This window comes from Octopus bimaculoides, chromosome 11, assembly GCF_046866305.1.
Source record: "Octopus bimaculoides isolate indiv1 chromosome 11, ASM4686630v1, whole genome shotgun sequence".
Lineage (NCBI taxonomy): Eukaryota > Metazoa > Mollusca > Cephalopoda > Octopoda > Octopodidae > Octopus > Octopus bimaculoides.
In genome coordinates, this window is record NC_142938.1 from 17305870 (window position 1) to 17326444 (window position 20575).

General features: G+C 35.9%; 1 protein-coding gene across 24 annotated transcripts in view; it reads right to left on the reverse strand.

Moving 5' to 3' along the window:
* The window catches only part of LOC106881609 (uncharacterized), a 254873-nt gene that overhangs the window by 12552 nt on the left and 221746 nt on the right, over nt 1-20575 (reverse strand). For all 24 annotated transcript variants that reach the window (XM_089359568.1, XM_089359569.1, XM_089359566.1 and 21 more), the window contains one exon: nt 19981-20145. In XM_089359568.1, coding sequence (XP_089215694.1) covers nt 19981-20145 — 165 coding nt within the window. The remainder of the gene's footprint in view (nt 1-19980; nt 20146-20575) is intronic.

Genomic DNA, 20575 nt, shown 5'->3' on the forward strand with positions numbered 1-20575 from the left:
CATGGAGACAATATATATATATATATATTGAAGAAACAAGCAACAAAGCAAATTTTAGAGAAAACACGGTGAGATGGGGTGAATAAAAGTACAAATTTAGCAGGAGGGTAGGCAAGCATGTAAGAGGGTGTGGGTACAAAAAAATCAGGTTCTTTGGGAAGTAAGTTGTGCAAGGACAAGAGCTGTTGGAATGTGGGTTTGATGGGTTCACAATCATAAAAGGTAGTGGATTCAATTCTTGGACCATGTGGTGTACCACCTCCTTGAATAAGGCACTTTATTTCATGTTGGTCCAGTCTATTCAACTGAAAAGGAGCACCTGCCTAGTGCTGGTGTGACCTCTCCTCCTCCAGCTTTCACATCCTGGATGTTCCATCAGGTTAAGGGTGGAAGGGTTGTGAAGATGTCTATGTCTGTTTGCAGTAACATCAGCACCTATGGTACGTTACCAAGCGTCACTCATTTCTGAGTGACAACTATGAATAAATGCAACATTTTCATTGAATGTCTAAATGTACGAGATGAATTGTCTTCAACAAGATTGTAATTTCTTCGGATAATTAACATTATATTTTAGTGATAGAAAAATGTTTAACAAATTAAAATTTTACACTATATTTCAACTGGTCAGATCTCTGATTGTCATGAGGTGTCTTATTTCTGAATATACCAAACACAGTGGCCCATGATACTTTCACTAAACTTCACCATGGGCTCCAGGCTTTTGGAAAATCTGTAAATTTGACAAATTTCAAGCTCAGTTCCTAGATCCTCCCACCTAACCCTGTGCCAATTTCATGAACCCCTGGGTTTGAAACTGCAGGCTCAGTGAAAATTAGAGTGTTTAGATTAAAAATAAAGAGCCAAGTTCCATCCAGCATGGTGTGAGACTATACGCACATCCAAAAATAAGACACCTAACATCCAACATGTGTCTTCTTTACTTATTGGAATGTAGTATAAACATTAAGATATTTTACTATCTCTTAAAATAAGGTTAGTAGACAGAAAAATTATAATCTTGTTTATTATTTAGTTTATTAACCTCTCTTTCTGTAGTTTTGACAGACTTAAAACCTGTCTCAAAAGATATAGTCTGTATTTTTGTTTGACCTTAGAAGAATGACAGGCAGGTTCCTCAATTTTGCATAAGGCTGCCAATTTTTTAGGGTGTTATTGGCGAATCAATTTACTTTACTGGTACTTACTTTTTTGGGGACCTGGAGGGATAAATAACAGAGTCAGCCCTGATGAATTTGGACTTAGAACATAGAAAAAACATAACTAAATATTGTGTGGTGTTTAATCCAGCACTTCACCATTTCTGCCATTCCATTTGCATACTTCTGATGATATTGGTTTCAAGGCCAGCAAGTTAGAAGGAATGGTGGTGGTGGTGGACTATAGGTCCATTACGGTGACCCTAGTGCTCAACAGGTTCTTATTTAATTGACCATGAAAGGACGAAAGGCAAGGTTGACCTTGGAAGACTTAAACTCAGAATGGAAACATGGACAATTCTGCCAGCTCACTGCCTTAAACTTCTGATATTAATGACTAAATATCAGAGAGTCATTATAAAATAATAGTTGTTTCTAATTTAGGCACAAAAAAAAAAGTAATTTTGAAAGGAGTGTGTAAGTTGATTACTTTATTTTACCAACTCTAGAAGGATGAAAGGCAAAATTGAACTTGGTGGGATTTGAACCATGGGTATAATGACCTAGAATAAATATCACAGATACTCTGTTGACTGATACTTTATTTTATATCAACTTTGAAAGAAATGACAGGCAAAGTTGGCCTCACTGGGATTGAACTCAAAATGTATAGAACTGTAACAAATACTGCAAAAGACTTTTTACAACACCCTAACAAGTCTGCCAGCTCACCACTTTCTTTAGTAATAATAGTAATAATAATAGTTTCAAATTCTGGCACAAGGCCAGCAAATCCAGAGAGTGGTTAAGTTGATTACATTGACCCCAGTGTTCAAATGGCATTTATTTTATTGACCCCCCCCCCAAAAAAAAGGACGAATGGTAAAGTTGACCTAGGCAGAATTGAAACTGGAAGAAACGCCATCAAGCATTTGCCAGGCATGTTAACAATTCTACCAGTTTGACACCTTAATAAATAATACTAATAATAGTTTCAAATTTTGGCACAGGGCCAGAAGTTTTTGAGGAGAAGGGGAAGTCAATTACATTGACCCCAGCGCTCAACTGGTATTTATTTTATCAACCTTAAAAGGTTGAAAGGCAAAGTCAACCTTGGCAAAATTTGAGCCCAGAATGTAAAAAATGGATGAAATGCCACTAAGCATTTGTTCGGTATGCTAACGATTCTACTGGCTTGCCAACTTAATAATAATAATAATAATAATAATAATAATAATATATATAAATAGGCGTAGGAGTGGCTGTGTGGTAAGTAGCTTGCTTATAAACCACATGGTTCCGGGTTCAGTCCCACTGCGTGGCACCTTGAGCAAGTGTCTTCTACTATAGCCTCGGGCCGACCAAAGCCTTATGAGTGGATTTGGTAGACGGAAACTGAAAGAAGCCTGTAATATATGTGTATATATATATATGTATGTGTATGTATGTGTTTGTGTGTCTGTGTTTGTCCCCCAACATCGCTTGACACCTGATGCTGGTGTGTTTACGTCCCCGTAACTTAGCGGTTCAGCAAAAGAGACCGATAGAATAAGTACTAGGCTTCCAAAGAATTTGCTTGACTAAAGGCGCTGCTCCAGCATGGCCACAGTCAAATGACTGAAACAAGTAAAAGAGCAAAAGAGAGAGAGATATATATATACCTTTCACAAATGGCAAAGAAATGAATGGCAATAGAATGAATCAATAGCTATTGCATGTATTGTGCATACTCATTTGTAAACCCGAAGGGTATGTGTGTGTGTGTGTGTGTGTGTATGTGTGTGTGTGTGTGTGTGTGTGTGTGTGCACCCGAGTATGAGTAAATCTGAAATACATTTAACATCAAACAACAAATTTTTTTAAATGTTTATATTTGCAGCTCCATCAAATCTACGACCAACAACAATAATCAATGTACAATTTAAAACACATAAACCCAGTTAGAAACTCCTATTTTGATATTAAATATATATACATTTATATAACTCATGAAGTGTGCAGTGGTGGGGGGAGGTGAATATTTCAAACATGCTTGCCTATCCACCCATGCATTACTTTGATTAGTTGAAATTTAAAAAACAAAATAACAAATATAAAACAATACTGGAAAAAAAAACAGCATTCATCATCATCATATATATATATATACATATGTATGTATATATAGCATTCAATTTCTTATATATGCATATATATACAGGGTTGGCCAAAAGTCACCCAACAGTAAATCAAAATTCCATAAATACTATCTGTAATTCTGTATTGACTCAAACGGAAAAATGTGTCACTCAAGGAGGACTTCAGTTTGAACAATTTTCATGATGTTCCATATTTAGATGCTTTTACCAAATTCATTCATTTGTTAAACATAGATAAATCTTGGAATTAAACGGTATTGGTTTACTGTCAGGTGACTTTTGGCCAATCCTGTATAAAAAACAGAAAACAGCATTCATGTTAGATATGTGTGTATGTGCACATATATGTATCACATACATATATATCTATAGCAAAATAAGTGAAGGAATTAGTTACTAAGATTTGCAATGTAAAATGAATATTTGACAATTATGACATTACATTAGTAAAGAGAAATATAGCCACTCAGTGGGAATGCTAGTCCAGAATATAAGAACATAAATCTTTATCTAAAATTCTTTGAGTCAAGTGTTTTGGATTTTGAATTTTTTAAATCAAATTTCAGAAAGGTTGTGTATTTAATATTTGTAAAATGGGACAGCTAGACCCGAATTTTAAAATGTTATCCATTTATGTTTCATAATATACTTTAACACATAAACTTTAAAAGTAGTTTTATATAATTTCATGTTGGTCTAGTTAAGTACTGTCAAAATTTATTGTGATCACACCAAACATTGCATATTGCATGAAGAGGCATCAAAACACACAAAAATATACTAAATTTTAAACATCAATACAAAAATAACTATAAAACATCTTTAACAGAGAGAAAACACATTCAACTTGGTTTAGATTTTAAGAGAATTTTCCAAGAATTTTCTGGTGCAATTTTGCTAGAAAAAATTTTGAATAAAGGGTTATCAACTTTATTTTGTTTCAAATTGGTATGGTAATTAATGTATAATACCATTTTTGTATTAATGAAAATTTTTAAAATTTTAAATCAGCTTTATGTAACCATAACTTGATGATGATGATAGCGACAATGATGCAGTATTGGTGTGACAGTTGAGATAGTAGTGCAGGTTGTGATGATGATGATGATGAGGATGATGGCCAGAAGGTGTGGACAAAGTCATGGTGGTGGATACAAGCTTGGCAGTGTAGTAATGAGCAGAGGTGGTGATTGTCACAGTAGTAATGAGAGCAATGGTGATGCTGATGGATGCATTGTTGGAAGTAGTAGTAACAGAGGTATTAGTAATGATAATAATGGTGTTAGTGTGGCTACGGAGCTAACTGTGGGAATTTAGAAGCAATGGTAACAGTGTTAGAGATAGTTAGCAGTTAACACTAATGTTATTCATGCTGTTGTTGTTGACATGTAAATTTGTACAAGAACAGACATCCATCACACGGAACAAGCAGTTGCCATACCAAAGCTTGATGTGAGCAACCACAATGCAGACTTTTTAATGAAGCGCATCAGTAATCTCCCTGCATAAAATATGTGAATTTGCAGAACCATCGAACTCATGCCGACAGCAAAAAATAACGTGCATAAACTGAGTGTGAATAATACATGAATTTACAGCACCAAATCTATGAGCGAGTGTAAAATAAACACAGCTATACACATACTGTATATTTCATCAGACATACATATACATGCAAACACACAAACATATATATATATACACATGAAACATGATGTTAGAAAACCTACATATAAATTTTCCGGAATCACAAAGGAAGTTATGTTAAAATGAAACTAGCTAGGGCTGGCTATTTTTATATAATTGCATTCAGTAACACATATATTTAGGTAAACATCCAGAAGAAAAAGTACTCAATACAGGTTGTAAGAGTTTATTAATTCATTCATTCATTCAAAGCTGAAGATCACTGTCTTTATTAAAGATTTTTCACCACATGTAACAAAATGACCTTTTTGCTGCACATGTGGCAAGAAACTTGGAGTGGTGATGTAATCAAACAACAGTTTTAAACAAATATATATATTTATGGAAGAGCTGTGTGATAAGTTTGCTTCCCAACCACATGGTTCCAGGCACCTACCTTGGGCAAGTGTCTTCTACTATAGCCCTGAGCCAACCAAAGCCATGTGAGCAAATTTGGTAGATGGAAACTAAAAGAACCACCCACCACATATATATATATATATATATATATATACATACACATAAACACACACACATAAATCTATGAGTGTGCCTTTATGTATGTATTTGTCTCCATATCTTGTATTGAGTATTTTATCTCCTGTTCATTGATTAAAATGTGACTGGCCTTCATGCCGGTGGCACGTAAAAGCGCCCACTACACTCTCAGAGTGGTTGGCGTTAGGAAGGGCATCCAACTGTAGAAACTCAGCCAAATCAGATTGGAGCCTGGTGTTGCCATCTGGTTTCACCAGTCCTCAGTCAAATCGTCCAACCCATGCTAACATGGACAGCGGACGGTACACGATGATGATGATGATATATATATATACACACACAAAATACAGCATGTGGCAAAAAACCTCATATTTTTGCATAGAAAGAAGGTGAATACGGGAGATTATTTTGCATTTTTTACATGCACACACACTGGCATGAGCACTGTATGATGGAAGACAGAACAATATACATGTACACATGCCCGCTATAAAGAAAGAAAAACACATACTACATCCAAGTTGCTCCACAGATTATTATTCATCTTGTTATGGTTTAAAAAACTTTTTAAAAAATTGGTTAATGAAGAAAGAGCTCAGAAGTTAGAAGTGAAAATGAATAAAATATATTTCTTTAGTATGAAATCAAATTAAATTTATTACAAGCAAGAAAATTTTAACCGAGTCCTTTTGTTCATATTTTTTTTTTAATGAAAACAATGAACCTCTCTATGAAGTCCAAAAAACTAAAAGAACAGTTTATCCTTATTTTAGTTTCTTTTTAATTCTTTGAATATGTACTAGGCATAGGAGTGGCTGTGAGGTAAGTAGCTTGCTTACCAACCACATGACTCGGGGTTCAGTCCCACTGCGTGGCATCTTGGGCAAGTGTCTTCTACTATAGCCTCGGGCCGACCAAAGCCTTGTGAGTGGATTTGGTAGACGGAAACTGAAAGAAGCCCGTCGTATATATGTATATATATATATATATATATATATATATATATATATATATATATATATATATATATATATATATGTGTGTGTGTGTGTGTGTTTGTGTTTGTTCCCCCAACATCGCTTGACAACCGATGCTGGTGTGTTTACGTCCTCGTAACTTAGCGGTTCGGTATAAGAGACCGATAGAATAAGTACTAGGCTTCCAAAGAATAAGTCCTTGGGTCAATTTGCTCGATTAAAACGGTGCTCCAGCATGGCCACAGTCAAAAGACTGAAACAAGTAAAAGAGAGTAAAGAGTATATAATTTAGAAAGTCAAAAGTTATGGCTGGTCATAGAGTGACCATTGGGTCCACACATGTAAAGCGCTTAGCAGCATATAGGTAACTCAAATGGTTGAAGGCACATAACCTCTCTTGAGAGAGGTCTTGCTTTATAGGTGTGAAACCAATGGTCACTCTAGAGAGATTATGTGCATTCAGCCACTTGAGTCTAATGAGTCACCAATTCTGCTAAGCACTTTATAGATGCAAAACCAATGGTCAGTCGATGACGAGCCATATCTTGTTGTTGTTGGCACTCCGTCGCTTACGACGTCGAGGGTTCCAGTTGATCCGATCAACGGAACAGCCTGCTCGTGAAATTAACGTGCAAGTGGCTGAGCACTCCACAGACACGTGTACCCTTAACGTAGTTCTCGGGGATATTCAGCGTGGCACAGTGTGACAAGGCTGTTCCTTTGAATTACAGGCACAACAGAAACAAGAAATAAGAGTGAGAGAAAGTTGTGGTGGAAAAGTACAGCAGGGTTCACCACCATCCCCTGCCAGAGCCTCGTGGAGCTTTAGGTGTTTTCGCTCAATAAACACTCACAACGCCCAGTCTGAGAATCGAAACCGCGATCCTATAACCACGAATCCGCTGCCCTAACCACTGGGCCATTGCGCCTCCACAGCCATATCTTAACTTCTAATGCTCTAGAGTGTGCTCCGTTCTAAGATATATGAACCACTGATGATATATTTAGATGTCTAAGACTTCAAGAGTTATATACTAAGACATAAAATTCTTTGGTGATCAAAGCTGGTAACATAGTCAGAAACCATCTTGCTAAGTAATTTTCAGAACTCTGGAAATAGCAAGTAAGAAGTATAACATTAAAAACAAAATTTCTAGAAAGATCTTCATAGAAGAGAATTAATTTAAATCTTTCTTAGTACTGTAGCATTACTGAAGATTATCTCATTGGACACTCTCCGTTATTTCTCTTATACTTCATTAAAGTCTTAATTATGTGAATTACTCCAGACCACTCTTAATTATGTGAATTATTCCAGACAACTCTTTGTGTGTATGTGTGTAAGTTGTTTGTCTAGTTGGGTAATGCTGTGCTGATGATGCCCATTGAGGCAGAAACACGTTCACAAATGTCTTTTTGTCTCCAGAAAATAACCCAATGTCTTTTCTTTGATGTTAATTCAAAGAATTGCAACTGAATTGAAATTATTTCCCCTTATAACTCGGAGTAAGTTGCAATTTCTACTAGGTGTTTGTTTACCTTCTCTCAAAGTAAAGATAGTTTCCAAAAAAATCAAGAATCTACATTGTATGTTATTTAGTATTCCTTCCTTTGTTCATATATATATATTTACACACACATGCATTCATGTGCGTGCACACATATATATTCTATTTCAATGGTTTCAGACCTAGGATTGAAAAGCTATGCTGGGGTATCACCTTCAAGAGTTCTAGTTGATTATATTGACACCATGACTTTGGGACTTATTTCACTGATTTCATGAAGGATGAATCTTAAGGCTGACTTATAATAACATGATATCACTCAGTATCCTGTATGGTATTTTGCCTTGTTTTCCCTAGCCCCTACTCCATAACGTATGATAGCATCTCATAAAGTGAGATTTCTATACATCTTAAATTTGCGGAAGAATTTGTGGTGGGACAGTTTAGCTTAATCGGTCTAGAGCACCGCGATGCATAATCATGGAGGTGTGAGTTCGAGTCTCATAGCTGGCCGCCTATACTTTTTTCTGCAAAATAGGGGTAGCTTATCCTGTTCAGGCTATATTATTAGCATTATCCTGCATTTGAGAATTTAAAATCACTTTCTAAGACATCTCAACGCTTCTAAAAGCAAACTTTGTTTGTTTGTTTACGTTCACCGTAATTTGAATTTAATATATATATATATATATATATATATATAAGAGGGAGATAAAGAGATTTGACATGCTTTCATACAGTTTCTCCTTACTAAATTTCAACACAAGACTAGAATGAAAGATACTTGCCTATGGTGGCAAGCATTGGAATTGAACCTGGAACTACAAAATGAACTTCTTTATTACACTGCCATTTTGGCACTCACAGTACCATATTTCTGACAGTCTTTTATTACTCTTTTGCATTATTCTTTTTAATGAGGTTCCCTTGAGAGAGAGAGAGAGGGAGGGAGAGGGAGAGAGAGAGAGAGGGGGAGAGAGAGAGAGAGAGAGAGAGAGAGAAAGGAAGAGAGAGATAGAGAGAGAGAAAGAGAGAGAGAGGTGTATCAGTGTGAGTAACTAATAGAAACTGTGTATGTGTTGTGTTGTCATTAAAGCAGAGTGTTACAGTTTGATAATGTTGATTTAAAATTTTGGCACAAGGCCAGCAAGTTCAGTGGGGGGGGGGGGAGTAAGTCAATTATATTGACCTCAGTGCTCAACTGGTACTCATTTTATTGATCTCAAAAGGATGAAAGGCTAAGTTGATCCCGGCAGAATTTGAACTCAGAACGTAAAGACGGATGAGATGCTACTAAGCTGATTCGGTCAGCCTTATTAGAGTTTGATAATATTGATGTAATGACTGTGTACTGAGTTGGTGTATCACTATATCTACCAGAATCCTGTGGTTGGGGGCAGTTGAGGTACTTGGAGGCTCTACCATACCATGCTAACTCATTGCATGTAGGCACAGACTGACAGCTAGTTAAATTGACCTCGGTACTTGACAGATAACAGATACTTTTTTTCTTATTGACTCTGGAAGGATGAAAAGTAAATTTGATCTTAGCAGGATTGGAGCTTAAAATGTAAAGACCCAGAAGAAATACAAGGCATTTTGTACACACTATTTCTGTCAATCCAGTATGGTATGTTGAATACCTCCAAGCTTTTCTTTGACTACTTGTTTTGCAAAGCAGGTACAGCTGAGAGAGAGAGAGAGAGAGAGAGAGAGGGAGAGAGAGAGGGAGAGAGAGAGGGAGAGAGAGAGGGAGAGAGAGAGAAAGAGTGTGTGTGTGTATGAGTGTGTGTGTGTGTGTGTGTGTGTGTGTGTGTGTGTGTGTGTGTGTGTGTGTGTGTGAATTGGTGACCTGACCCAAATGCTGGTAACAGAGTGGACTCTGCTGAAGGTACCCAAGGCCTGAGAAAATCTGCTTCAATAAACTGTGTCTGGCCCATGCAAGCATGGAAAAGTGAGCATTACAATAATGCTGATGCATGCATACAGACACAAACACATAGTGAACGCAATACAAATGTATACAAGTGTGGTGTGGAAACAGGCATGGCTGTGTGATTAAGTAGCCTGCTTTGCAACTACATGGCTTTGGAGTCATTCACACAGCATGCACCTTGGGCAAGTGTCATCTACTACGGCCTCAGGAGTGAAACTGGCAGATAGAAACCAGATGGAAGTCCATTGTCTTTGTGTGTGTGTGTGTGTGTGTACAAGCAGATGTGTGGGCAAGTATGTGTGAGTGTATACTGCTTAGGTGACTGAGTGTAAAACAATGTCAACTGTTTAAACTTTAGCATACTGTAAGTGCATCATGTCACTGTATGAATTTTCTCCCTTGTAGTCACAGGGCAGTGACAGGGGAAGCAATTCTAGAAAAAAATGCAGTGTGTTAAAGGTTAAATAGTGATATTATATCTTATGCCTCTCGTAAAAACATGTGCAGTTGTTGAATGGCTCATCTCACAAACGACCAGGGAAGTAAGTACTTAACTTGCTTGAAAATAAGATTTGGCATCAGGAAAAGTAACCAGTTGTAGGATGCTGTGTCAAGTTTCATCCAACTCATGTCAGCAAGAAAAAAATAAATGTAAAAATGATGATGAGGATGACAACAATGATGATGACTACACATATGTATGTACATACGTCTATGTGATACCAACTACACATACATGTATGTACATGCACTCATTGTCCCATGTACTCTCTATCTCCCTATATACTATGTCAATGTAAGCATGCATGTACGCATATATGTATATATATATATGTGTACCTATGCATGTAAGAGGCAGAGAGAGAAAGAGAGAGAATATATGTGCAAAAATGTGTACACATGCAGATAGTATATATAAATTTATAGTCTAAAAAAAAAAAGAACCAACAATAACCAACTCAGAATCTATAGGAAACATTTATTGGAAACATAAAAGAGAACATACAGCAGCTTTGTTCGATAAAATCAGTTATTGATTAGTGAGTGATTAGACAGATTGTGCACCTTCAGGTGGGGGTTATTTTTGAAGTAAAGCTTACTGATCAAGGTGTGTTGCTGTACAAGTTTAGTACCTTTACATTGCTTTATCAAATATATTAGGTTACTATCACAGATTTAAGCAGTACCTTTATTTTCAATTTGTGTGTGTGTGTGTGTGTATGGAAGCAAATTTGTATGAAATTAACAAAAGGATGAAATTTTGTGTGTGCATGTTTGAAATTATAGAAAAAAAAAATGGTTGCAGCATGTCTATGTGTATGCATGAGTAATATATTTGTGGGTATACACTCAGACATAGATACACACACACAGCATATGCAAAAATATACATACTCATGAATGTGAGTGCATATGTATTTGTATGTAACACTATGTGTATATGTACGTATACATATATGTGCGTGTGTATGTGCATGTCTGTGTGTATGTAATATGTCTATATATACAATTTGTGTGTACACTCAACACACACACACACACACAGATGTACACAAGCACATATGTACCATTGGAAAAACTCACATGCAGACACTCATACACATACATACACAAAATTTCTTTATACTTCAAGTTTATCGGTTTATCACAGTAAAGTCTTGTTTGTAATTCATCAAATACAATATAAAAATATTACCAATAGCTACAAAACAATGTATGTATGTATATATGTATGTTAATCAAAGGTGGGTTTGAACTCAGAAAGTAAGAAAAATGCCAGTACACTACCATTTTTGCAACACTAACACTGTTCTATGTAGTAATAATGGAGACATAAAGTATGGACAGCATAACTAATGAAACACTACATGGGGTCAATAAGCCCACTAGAAAAAGCAACGATATTCCCTTCAAATACAAGTGAAATGGTTGCTCTTTTACATGCAGCAGTCTTTAAAGAAATGCAAGTTTTATTCGCTGAACTGGAAGAAGTGAGTGGTGCCTATACTTCAGAGGTCCTCCTATACCAGAGAAATTGATGCCAACCTCACTGGTAATTTTCCTCTTGAACATTTGTAAGTCGACAGCTGCAGAAAAGATATGAGAAAGGAAATTCCAGACCACTGTTCTGGGAAAGGACTGAGTATAGTGATTAGTGCAGGGCCTTGAGAGTATGAATACATCTGATCATATAATCTTGCAGTATGTCTGAATAAAAGACAAGGGTTGATACTTTTGATCATAAGTCTGCTCAATCACAGCTGATGTGGGGTTAAAAGGAACTAAAAAAAAACAAAAGAAACTGGGGAGCTATGAATGGATTGTCACAAAAAAATATAAGAGTTAATCGTTAGAAAAGTTAAACGTAGTGATTTACTAATGTAAGTGCTGCTAGAATATTAAATTTCAAATGATATAAAAGCTTTTAATGAAATCCTTAACAGAAACAATGAAAATACAAGGATATGGTGAAAGATATTTTCACATGCCATGAAATCAAATTGAACTTAGTGTCTTATGATTGTGACATGAACTTTTTAAACACTCAGTTATGCTTTTATCCACACACACACACACACACTCTAAGGCTACTATTACTACTTATTAGATACATCCCTTGCATGAGTTAATATCTCATGAATGTCAAATGAAATAATGAAAGCACATTACTCAGTGACTGTTACGGTGTCGGGCTCACAATAGTTAGGTTGCAGGTTTTATCCTCAGACAGGACAGCATATTGTGTCTGCCAGCAAAGCACTTAATTTCATGTTGCTCTAGTTCATTCAGCTGAAAATTAGTTAATATGACGAACTGGCATCCTATTCAGAATGGAGAGTCTTGTACTTTCAGCATAAATGCCTTCAAAATCTGAATGAGCTCTGGGTTCAAGAGCCTGTAGGCTTAAGGCAGACTTAACAGAAATAACAATGCCAGCATGGATAATTTTTCTTCAATAAAGGCGCAGGAGTGGCTGTGTGGTAAGTAGCTTGCTTACCAACCACATGGTTCTGGGTTCAGTCCTACTGCGTGGCACCTTGGGCAAGTGTCTTCTACTATAGCCTCGGGCCAACCAAAGCCTTGTGAGTGGATTTGGTAGACGGAAACTGAAAGAAGCCCGTCGTATATATGTATATATATATATATATATGTATGTATGTATGTGTGTGTATATGATTGTGTGTGTATATGATTGTGTGTCTGTGTTTGTCCCCCAACTTCGCTTGACAACCGATGCTGGTGTGTTTAGGTCCAGGTAACTTAGCGGTTCGGCAAAACAGACCAATAGAATAAGTACTAGGCTTACAAAGAATAAGTCCTGGGGTCGATTTGCTCGACTTAAGGTGGTGCTCCAGCATGGTCGCAGTCAAATGACTGAAACAAGTAAAAGAGTAAATGAAAGAAACGTACGAGTTGTTGTTCATTCAACAACATAGATTCAGAACTTTTGAAGAAAAGCAACGCCATTTCTCAAAGAATACAACTTATGGAAAAAGTGTGTCTGATAAGCATTGATGTGAATGCACACACACATTCTTTTATGTTTCAGTCATTGGGCTGTGGCCATGCTGGAGCACTGCCATAAAAGATTCAGTCAAACACATTGAACCAATGCCTACTTTAAGTCTGTTCCTTATTCTATTAGAGTTTTTCACTGAACAACTAAGTTATGGGGACATAAACAAACCAACACTAGCTCTCAAGCAGCAAGACAAAGACACACACACACACATGCATACATCCACAAACGTAAATATATGACAAGGCTTTCTTGCAGTTTCCTTCTATTGAATGTGCTCACAAGACATTAGTTGACTTGGAAGCTATAATATAAGACCCACTGGCCCAAGATGCTCAACAGTGGGACTGAACCTGAAACCACATGGCTGAAATCTTGTGATTGTGAAGCAAAACCTCTTCGTTATGCAGCTATGTTTTCTGTGCCTAGAAAAGTAAATGGATTTCTGCTGAATTCATCAAGGAATATTCCAGAAGTTGTTTGATCAACTGAGCCACCTACTCATTGAATTACATTGCAAATGGCTGAGTATTCCATATAGCAAGCACAATTTTGTTTGACTATACCCCTGGAAGATTAAAAAAGAGATTGGCCACTGGGTTTCGTGTTTACTGCTTACCAGTTGGCGGAAACATTGTCTTCAGCCATTAACACAAAACCTTGTGGCCTTCCCCTGTTGCGTCTTCGAAAGAAAGTGAAATCATGTCTGCTAAAGTGTACTTGCAGGTTCAAAGGGTTAAGAGTACTGTAAAGTAATTCTCAGGCCAGTCTTGTCACATCAATGTGACAGTGTATGACAAGGTTGGCTCTTTGAATTAAAGATGTAGTCCAACTGATCTACAGTTCACAGACCACAGTTTCTGTCAAGCCAATTTCACTTGTGAGGCTTGGTTGGACCCAGGGCTATGTATGGTAAAAGATACTTGACAAAGTTCAATCACACCATGCAACAGAATTGAACCCCAGGACCCATGACTGTGAAGTGAACTTCTTTCTTAACCACTTGCCTATACTTGCATTTTCTGTCTCTATCTCTCACACACATTATAAAGTATATATCAATGTATGTTGATTGGTGAGTTTAAATAAATATACATTTGTGTGTGTGTGTGCGCGCACTTTTTAATGTTTTGCATACACACACAAAAACTTGTGTAGGTGTGTGTGTGAGATCAAACACACACACCTACCCACACACGATATATATATATATATATATATATATATATATATATAGTGGGTATATTATTTGAAGTGTACAGTATTATACCCAATATGGGTATTTCCATTGTACCCCTAGCATGAAACCAATTGGTAAGATCAGCTGTGATGGAGACGTTTTATATATATATATATATATATATATATATATATATAACTTGGTATTTCAAGCTTTACAAAGCATACACATGTTTCAATAAATCAACTGATAAGATTACACAACTGTTTGGTGAAATTACATAATCTTATCAATTCATTTTTTCAGGGTTTCTTCTACCACATGTGTGTGTGTGTGGTGCATACACAAATACAATCACAAATATATAGCTGAGACCAAATTGACATTCTGTTAAGTGAACTCACTTCCTTAGTATTTCAAGAAGTGAATTCACTTTTGCCAGACCAACTAACTCTTCATATTGTCCTTTTCCATTTAGCCTTATGTTTCTAAATGATTTTACTCCACCTCTAGTGGTCCATCCCAGTAAACAACCAGGTCAGATAGATGGTGAATGGCAGAGTAATAAAAATCCTTGGTCTAAGACAAACTGACAAATGCACCATTTGCTGCAAACATGTCCATAGCCAGAGTGCAAAATCCCAAGATATGGAGCATCACAGCAGAACACTATAAGAGCTGAGCTGAATAGTGAATGGTTAGTTGGAACTAACACAAGACAATAGTAGAGGCTGGAAAGTTATGTGACAAAAGGCAAATGACAGTCTCCATTCTGAGTAAACACAACAATAGTTTGTGCATAATTTGCAGTTGCCACTCACAAAAACCATACAACTAAATAATTGGGGAACCATCTACTGTACAACTAACTCTTTTTGCCTTTTGATAGAAATGGATACAAACAAGAGCATTTGATTGTACTATATATATATATATATATATATATTATTAATCAATGAAATTGCAACTTACTCTGATTTGCACATTTTATTATTTACAATTTTACAATATTGAAATGAGCTTTATTTCAATATTGTAAAATTGTGAAAATTGTAAATGATAAAACGTAAAAATCAGACCAAGTTGGAATTTCATTGATTAAATATATTCTTCTATACACAATCGTACAAACTCATATATATATATATATATATATATATATATATATATATACACACACATATATACTTACATTAAAACACACATAAATGGAGATAACAAGAATATGTGCATCAAGTGTGAGTTTTCATTTTTGATGGCTAAAACTTAAAAAGATTTACCATTAGTTTTGCCTGTGTATACACTCATACACATACACACATGCACACACACACACACACACACAGAAAAAGAAAAAGTATTCAATACATGACGTAGCAAAATTTACTTTTCATTTGAAGCTGAGTCACCTGAATAGATGCATACAAACAAAAGACTCATAGTAGCATCGCAATATGTGTCATCAGTTTCAAATGAACACACACATCATGTGTGTGTGTGTGTATATATATATACATATATATATATATATATATATATACATATATATATATATATATATATATATATACATATATATATATATATACATATATATATATATATATATATACATATATATATATATACATATATATATATATATCAAATGAGCACTTTGCATCATTTTAGCCTTTGAATAATGCCACCCCACTGGTTAGGTGAGCAGGCCAACATTACCCCCTGATCAAAAGGGAGTTTGGAGCAATGTGAAATGAAGTGTTTTGCTCAAGAACTCAACATGCCACCTGGTCTGGGTATTGAACCCATGATCTAGTGATCATGAGTGCAACACTCTAACCACTAAGTCACACGCCTTCACATATATCATTGGTATCTTCATATATATATATATATGAAAATACCAGTGGCATGAAACTTGAATTGTGAGAAAAACTCCCAGTTTCAATTTCAATAAAAAAAAAACATATACTCTACAACATGTATTGAGCACTCCTTTCTTATTCGTTCAACATTAAGCAATGCACACACACACACACACACACACACCCTTCATCTCAATTATTTATTCAATCTGAGATTACTTATAAAAATGAAGACAATAATTAAAACAGTGCCGGTCCAGGCTGCTATTGTGATAATACTAGTGAGATCACACCTGTGAACAGTTATCAGTTGGTAGCCCATTCGATATAATTGAACCCTAATTCTTAAAAAAAGATGTCTGATGAGAGAGGCCCAACATGGTCATAACTAACTGGAGAGAACCAGCAAAGAGTTTATTAATAAAAATGAAAGAAAAAAACCCCCCTTACCACGCCAAACTCCTGAATATCTGTCTTCTTGACCCAAAGTCAAGAAAATTAATCTTTATCACTGGCAATATCAAGGGGACCACTCTAATGAGGAAATGTTTATTTAACAGGTTACATGAAACCTGAAGAAATTGAAAGCACAGAAATTCCTACACAGAAAAATTCAGTTTTTACATTAAAATAACTCTGTACTGATTATGTAATTAAAATAAGGAAGCACTTTGGGATAATTAATTACTCACACAGAAACAAACACTGAAATAATTTCTTTTCTTGTACATTTTTAACAAAATGATGTTTCCAAAACAGTGATATTTGAAATGGAATTTTTGGCAATCATTTATTTCAAGATTGATTGAGACTGAAATTAGTAGAACACAGATTCCTTGTTTTAAGTGTATGGAATACATCTGAAAGATTGTATGATTCAGTTGTATTTTCTTGATTATCTCTGATCACATCTTGGTAAAAATAGCTAAGTGAATTCAGCAGTATTAATTAACAGCATGAATTAACAATGTATATGTATATACACTGGTGATAAATCCCATGGATTGACAATAATAATCTACAGTGAGATAGATGATGATATTTTGAAAAACAGTCACATATTCCAAACAGAGAAATCAAATGGATCCAAGTAAGATGGAAAAAAAAAAGTCAGGAGGGTTACCAAATGAGATCAGATAAAAATTACAATAGAATTATGAAGACTAAAACACAATCTAGAAGAATATAATTTTCTTTGATTATTTAGCTTTGACATTTTAAAAGACAACCCCAGCTGATATCATGTTCCAACTGATATAAAGTACAAAAATTGTTTCTGCATGTTTGATAATCAAACATGAATTTTCTAGGAAACACTAAAATTAATGGACATCATCACAAACATTTTTATATCGCATTGGATTATAATGACAAACAGAAAGGACTAATCATTGATCATATTGATTTTCATAAAGAATCATGTATATTTTCAGGCAAGACTGGATCATATAATTGGTAATCTCATCAACGATCATATTGATTTTTATATACAATGGATCACATTGATCCTCATAGCACATTGAATCTTGTGAACTTTATATAAAACTGGATCATGTGTGAATTTTTACATTAAGCAGGTAACATACGGATGTCAAAACTGACATTCAATGAACAACTGAAAGATCATACTGAACTTCTCACTAATTGATCATTAGCCCACACCAGTTCATGATCAATACAAAATTTAGAAAATAGCATAAGATCCCACATACTGCTATATACACCATAACACAACACATTATACTGAGAATCAGAGAAGATTGGTTCATACTGATTTCCCCCATATATATCAGATCTGTTCTGTCCTGAACACTTGAACATTTCATATTGATCATTGATTGGTCAAGCTGAATTGCATGGATTTTCAACTATGGATATTTCTTCCCCGGATCTTTCTACTAGATCCAGATCATCTGATCTCTGAATTAATGTTGAAGTAATTATTAACCCGACATAGTATTTAAATAAACACACTAAATTATACTATTCAAATAAATACACTAAAAACCAATTATCTTTCATAAAAAGAAAACTTTCAGACAAAACTATATGTGTAGACATATGATACATGTATATGTATATATATTTATATACACGCACATATTTTTTCAGCAGAAAAGTATAAATTTCTTGTGCAGTTCAAACTTTAACTGTGCTAAAAAGCTGATTCATTAAGACAAACACCATTAAACGTACAATTGCATAATTGTGATACGTAATTGATTCAAAACCTATTTACTTTATATATCTGAATACACACACACACACACACACACACAATACATACATATTTATAAACCCATACATACATATTACTAACAGATACAGAGAATATATACTGACAAAGGCTTGTGTGTATATGTGCATATATGAGTGTGTATTTATGTGAATATAATCTATATATATATATATATATATATATATATATATATATACATACATACACACACACACACATAACTGTGTCAGTGTGTTTGTGTACTCGTGCTTGTGTCCACATACATGTAGATCTATATGATTATATACATGTGTGGATATGGCTGTGCACACATGCACACACACACACAAAGAGAACGTTAAAGACATGTAAATCTACATCACTCAGGAACATTAATTAACAGTATTAATTAGCAATGTATGTTTATACACAAGCCCACTCATGACCAATAAGAATCTACAGAGATAAAAATGACAATATTTTGGAAAAAACGGTATCACTCACTCCAGCCAAGTAAAATGGATAAAAATCAGGAGAGAGGCCAAATGAGATCACATTAAAAATAACAGGAATTATGAAGAATAAAAACCAATCCAGAAGAATACGATACTTTTGGATTATTTAGTTTACACATTTAAAAGATAGCCTCGGCTGACCCGACATCATCTTCCAACAGACACAAAATGCAATAATCCCTTTCGAATCTTTGATGATCAAACAAATTTGATAATCAAGTAAATGTGTGTGTGTGTGTGTGTGTGTGTGTGTGTGTGTGTGTGTGTGTGTGTGTGTGTGTGTGTGTGTGTGTACACATGTGTATGTGTATGCAATTATGCCTGTAGATGTGTATTTGATCTTGTATCAGACTACAGCAGATGTTATATTTTTGAGAGGGTTAGGTAGGAAAACTAAGAGATATAAAGCTGGAAGACATTAACAGAGGTGGCTTATAGGGGAAGGGGAAGAGAGAGAGAGAGAGAGACAGAGAGAGAGAGAGAGAGAGGGGGGGAAGCAGAAGAGATAGATAGAAGAAGATATAAAGAGAAAAAGAACAGAAAGAGAGAGAGAGAGGGCGAAAGTGTGTGTGTGTGAGTGTGTGTGTGAAAGACCAAGTCAAATAGAGAAAAGAGAGAAGGAAACAGAAACAGAAAAAAAGCAAGAGAGGTCAACTCCCTTGCTCTCTTCCTCAACATTTCCACACCCTGACCAGCATAAAAAAAAAGAAAAGAGAAACAACAACAAAAAAAAATCACAAAAAGAGAAACAACCAGTCAGTGTCATGGCGTTGCTATACCTTCGCTGCAGCTGTAGCAGTTCTGGCAGTGCAGTTTGTTATGGCGGATGCGCACGTCTGTACCTTCGGTGCCATTACCCAGCTGAATGTGACACACACTGCAGTGGAAACATTTAACGTGGTAGTAGAGTCCCAGCGTCTCGATGGCCATTGAAGCTGTGTTCACTGTGGGAGAGACAAAGATGAATGATATAGTAGTAGTGGTGGCAGTGGTGGTGTTGGTTGTGGTGGTGGTAGTTTGGGTGGTGGTGGCAGCGGTGTTGGGTGGTGGTAGCAGTGTTGGGTGGTGGTGCTGGTGTTGAGTGGTGTGGTGGTGGTGTTGGGTGTTGGTGGTGGTGTTGGGTGTTGGTGGTAGTGTTGGGTGTTGGTGGTGGTGTTGGGTGTTGGTGGTGGCGTTGGGTGTGTTGGGTGTTGGTGGTGGCGGGTGTTGGGTGTTGGTGGTGGTGTTGGGTGTTGGTGGTGGTGTTGGGTGTTGGTGGTGTGGTGGTGGTGTTGGGTGTTGGTGGTGGTGTTGGGTGTTGGTGGTGGTGTTGGTGGTGATGTTGCTGTTTAGGGTGGAGGTGAGTGGTGGTGGTGATGGTGGTAGTAGTGGTGG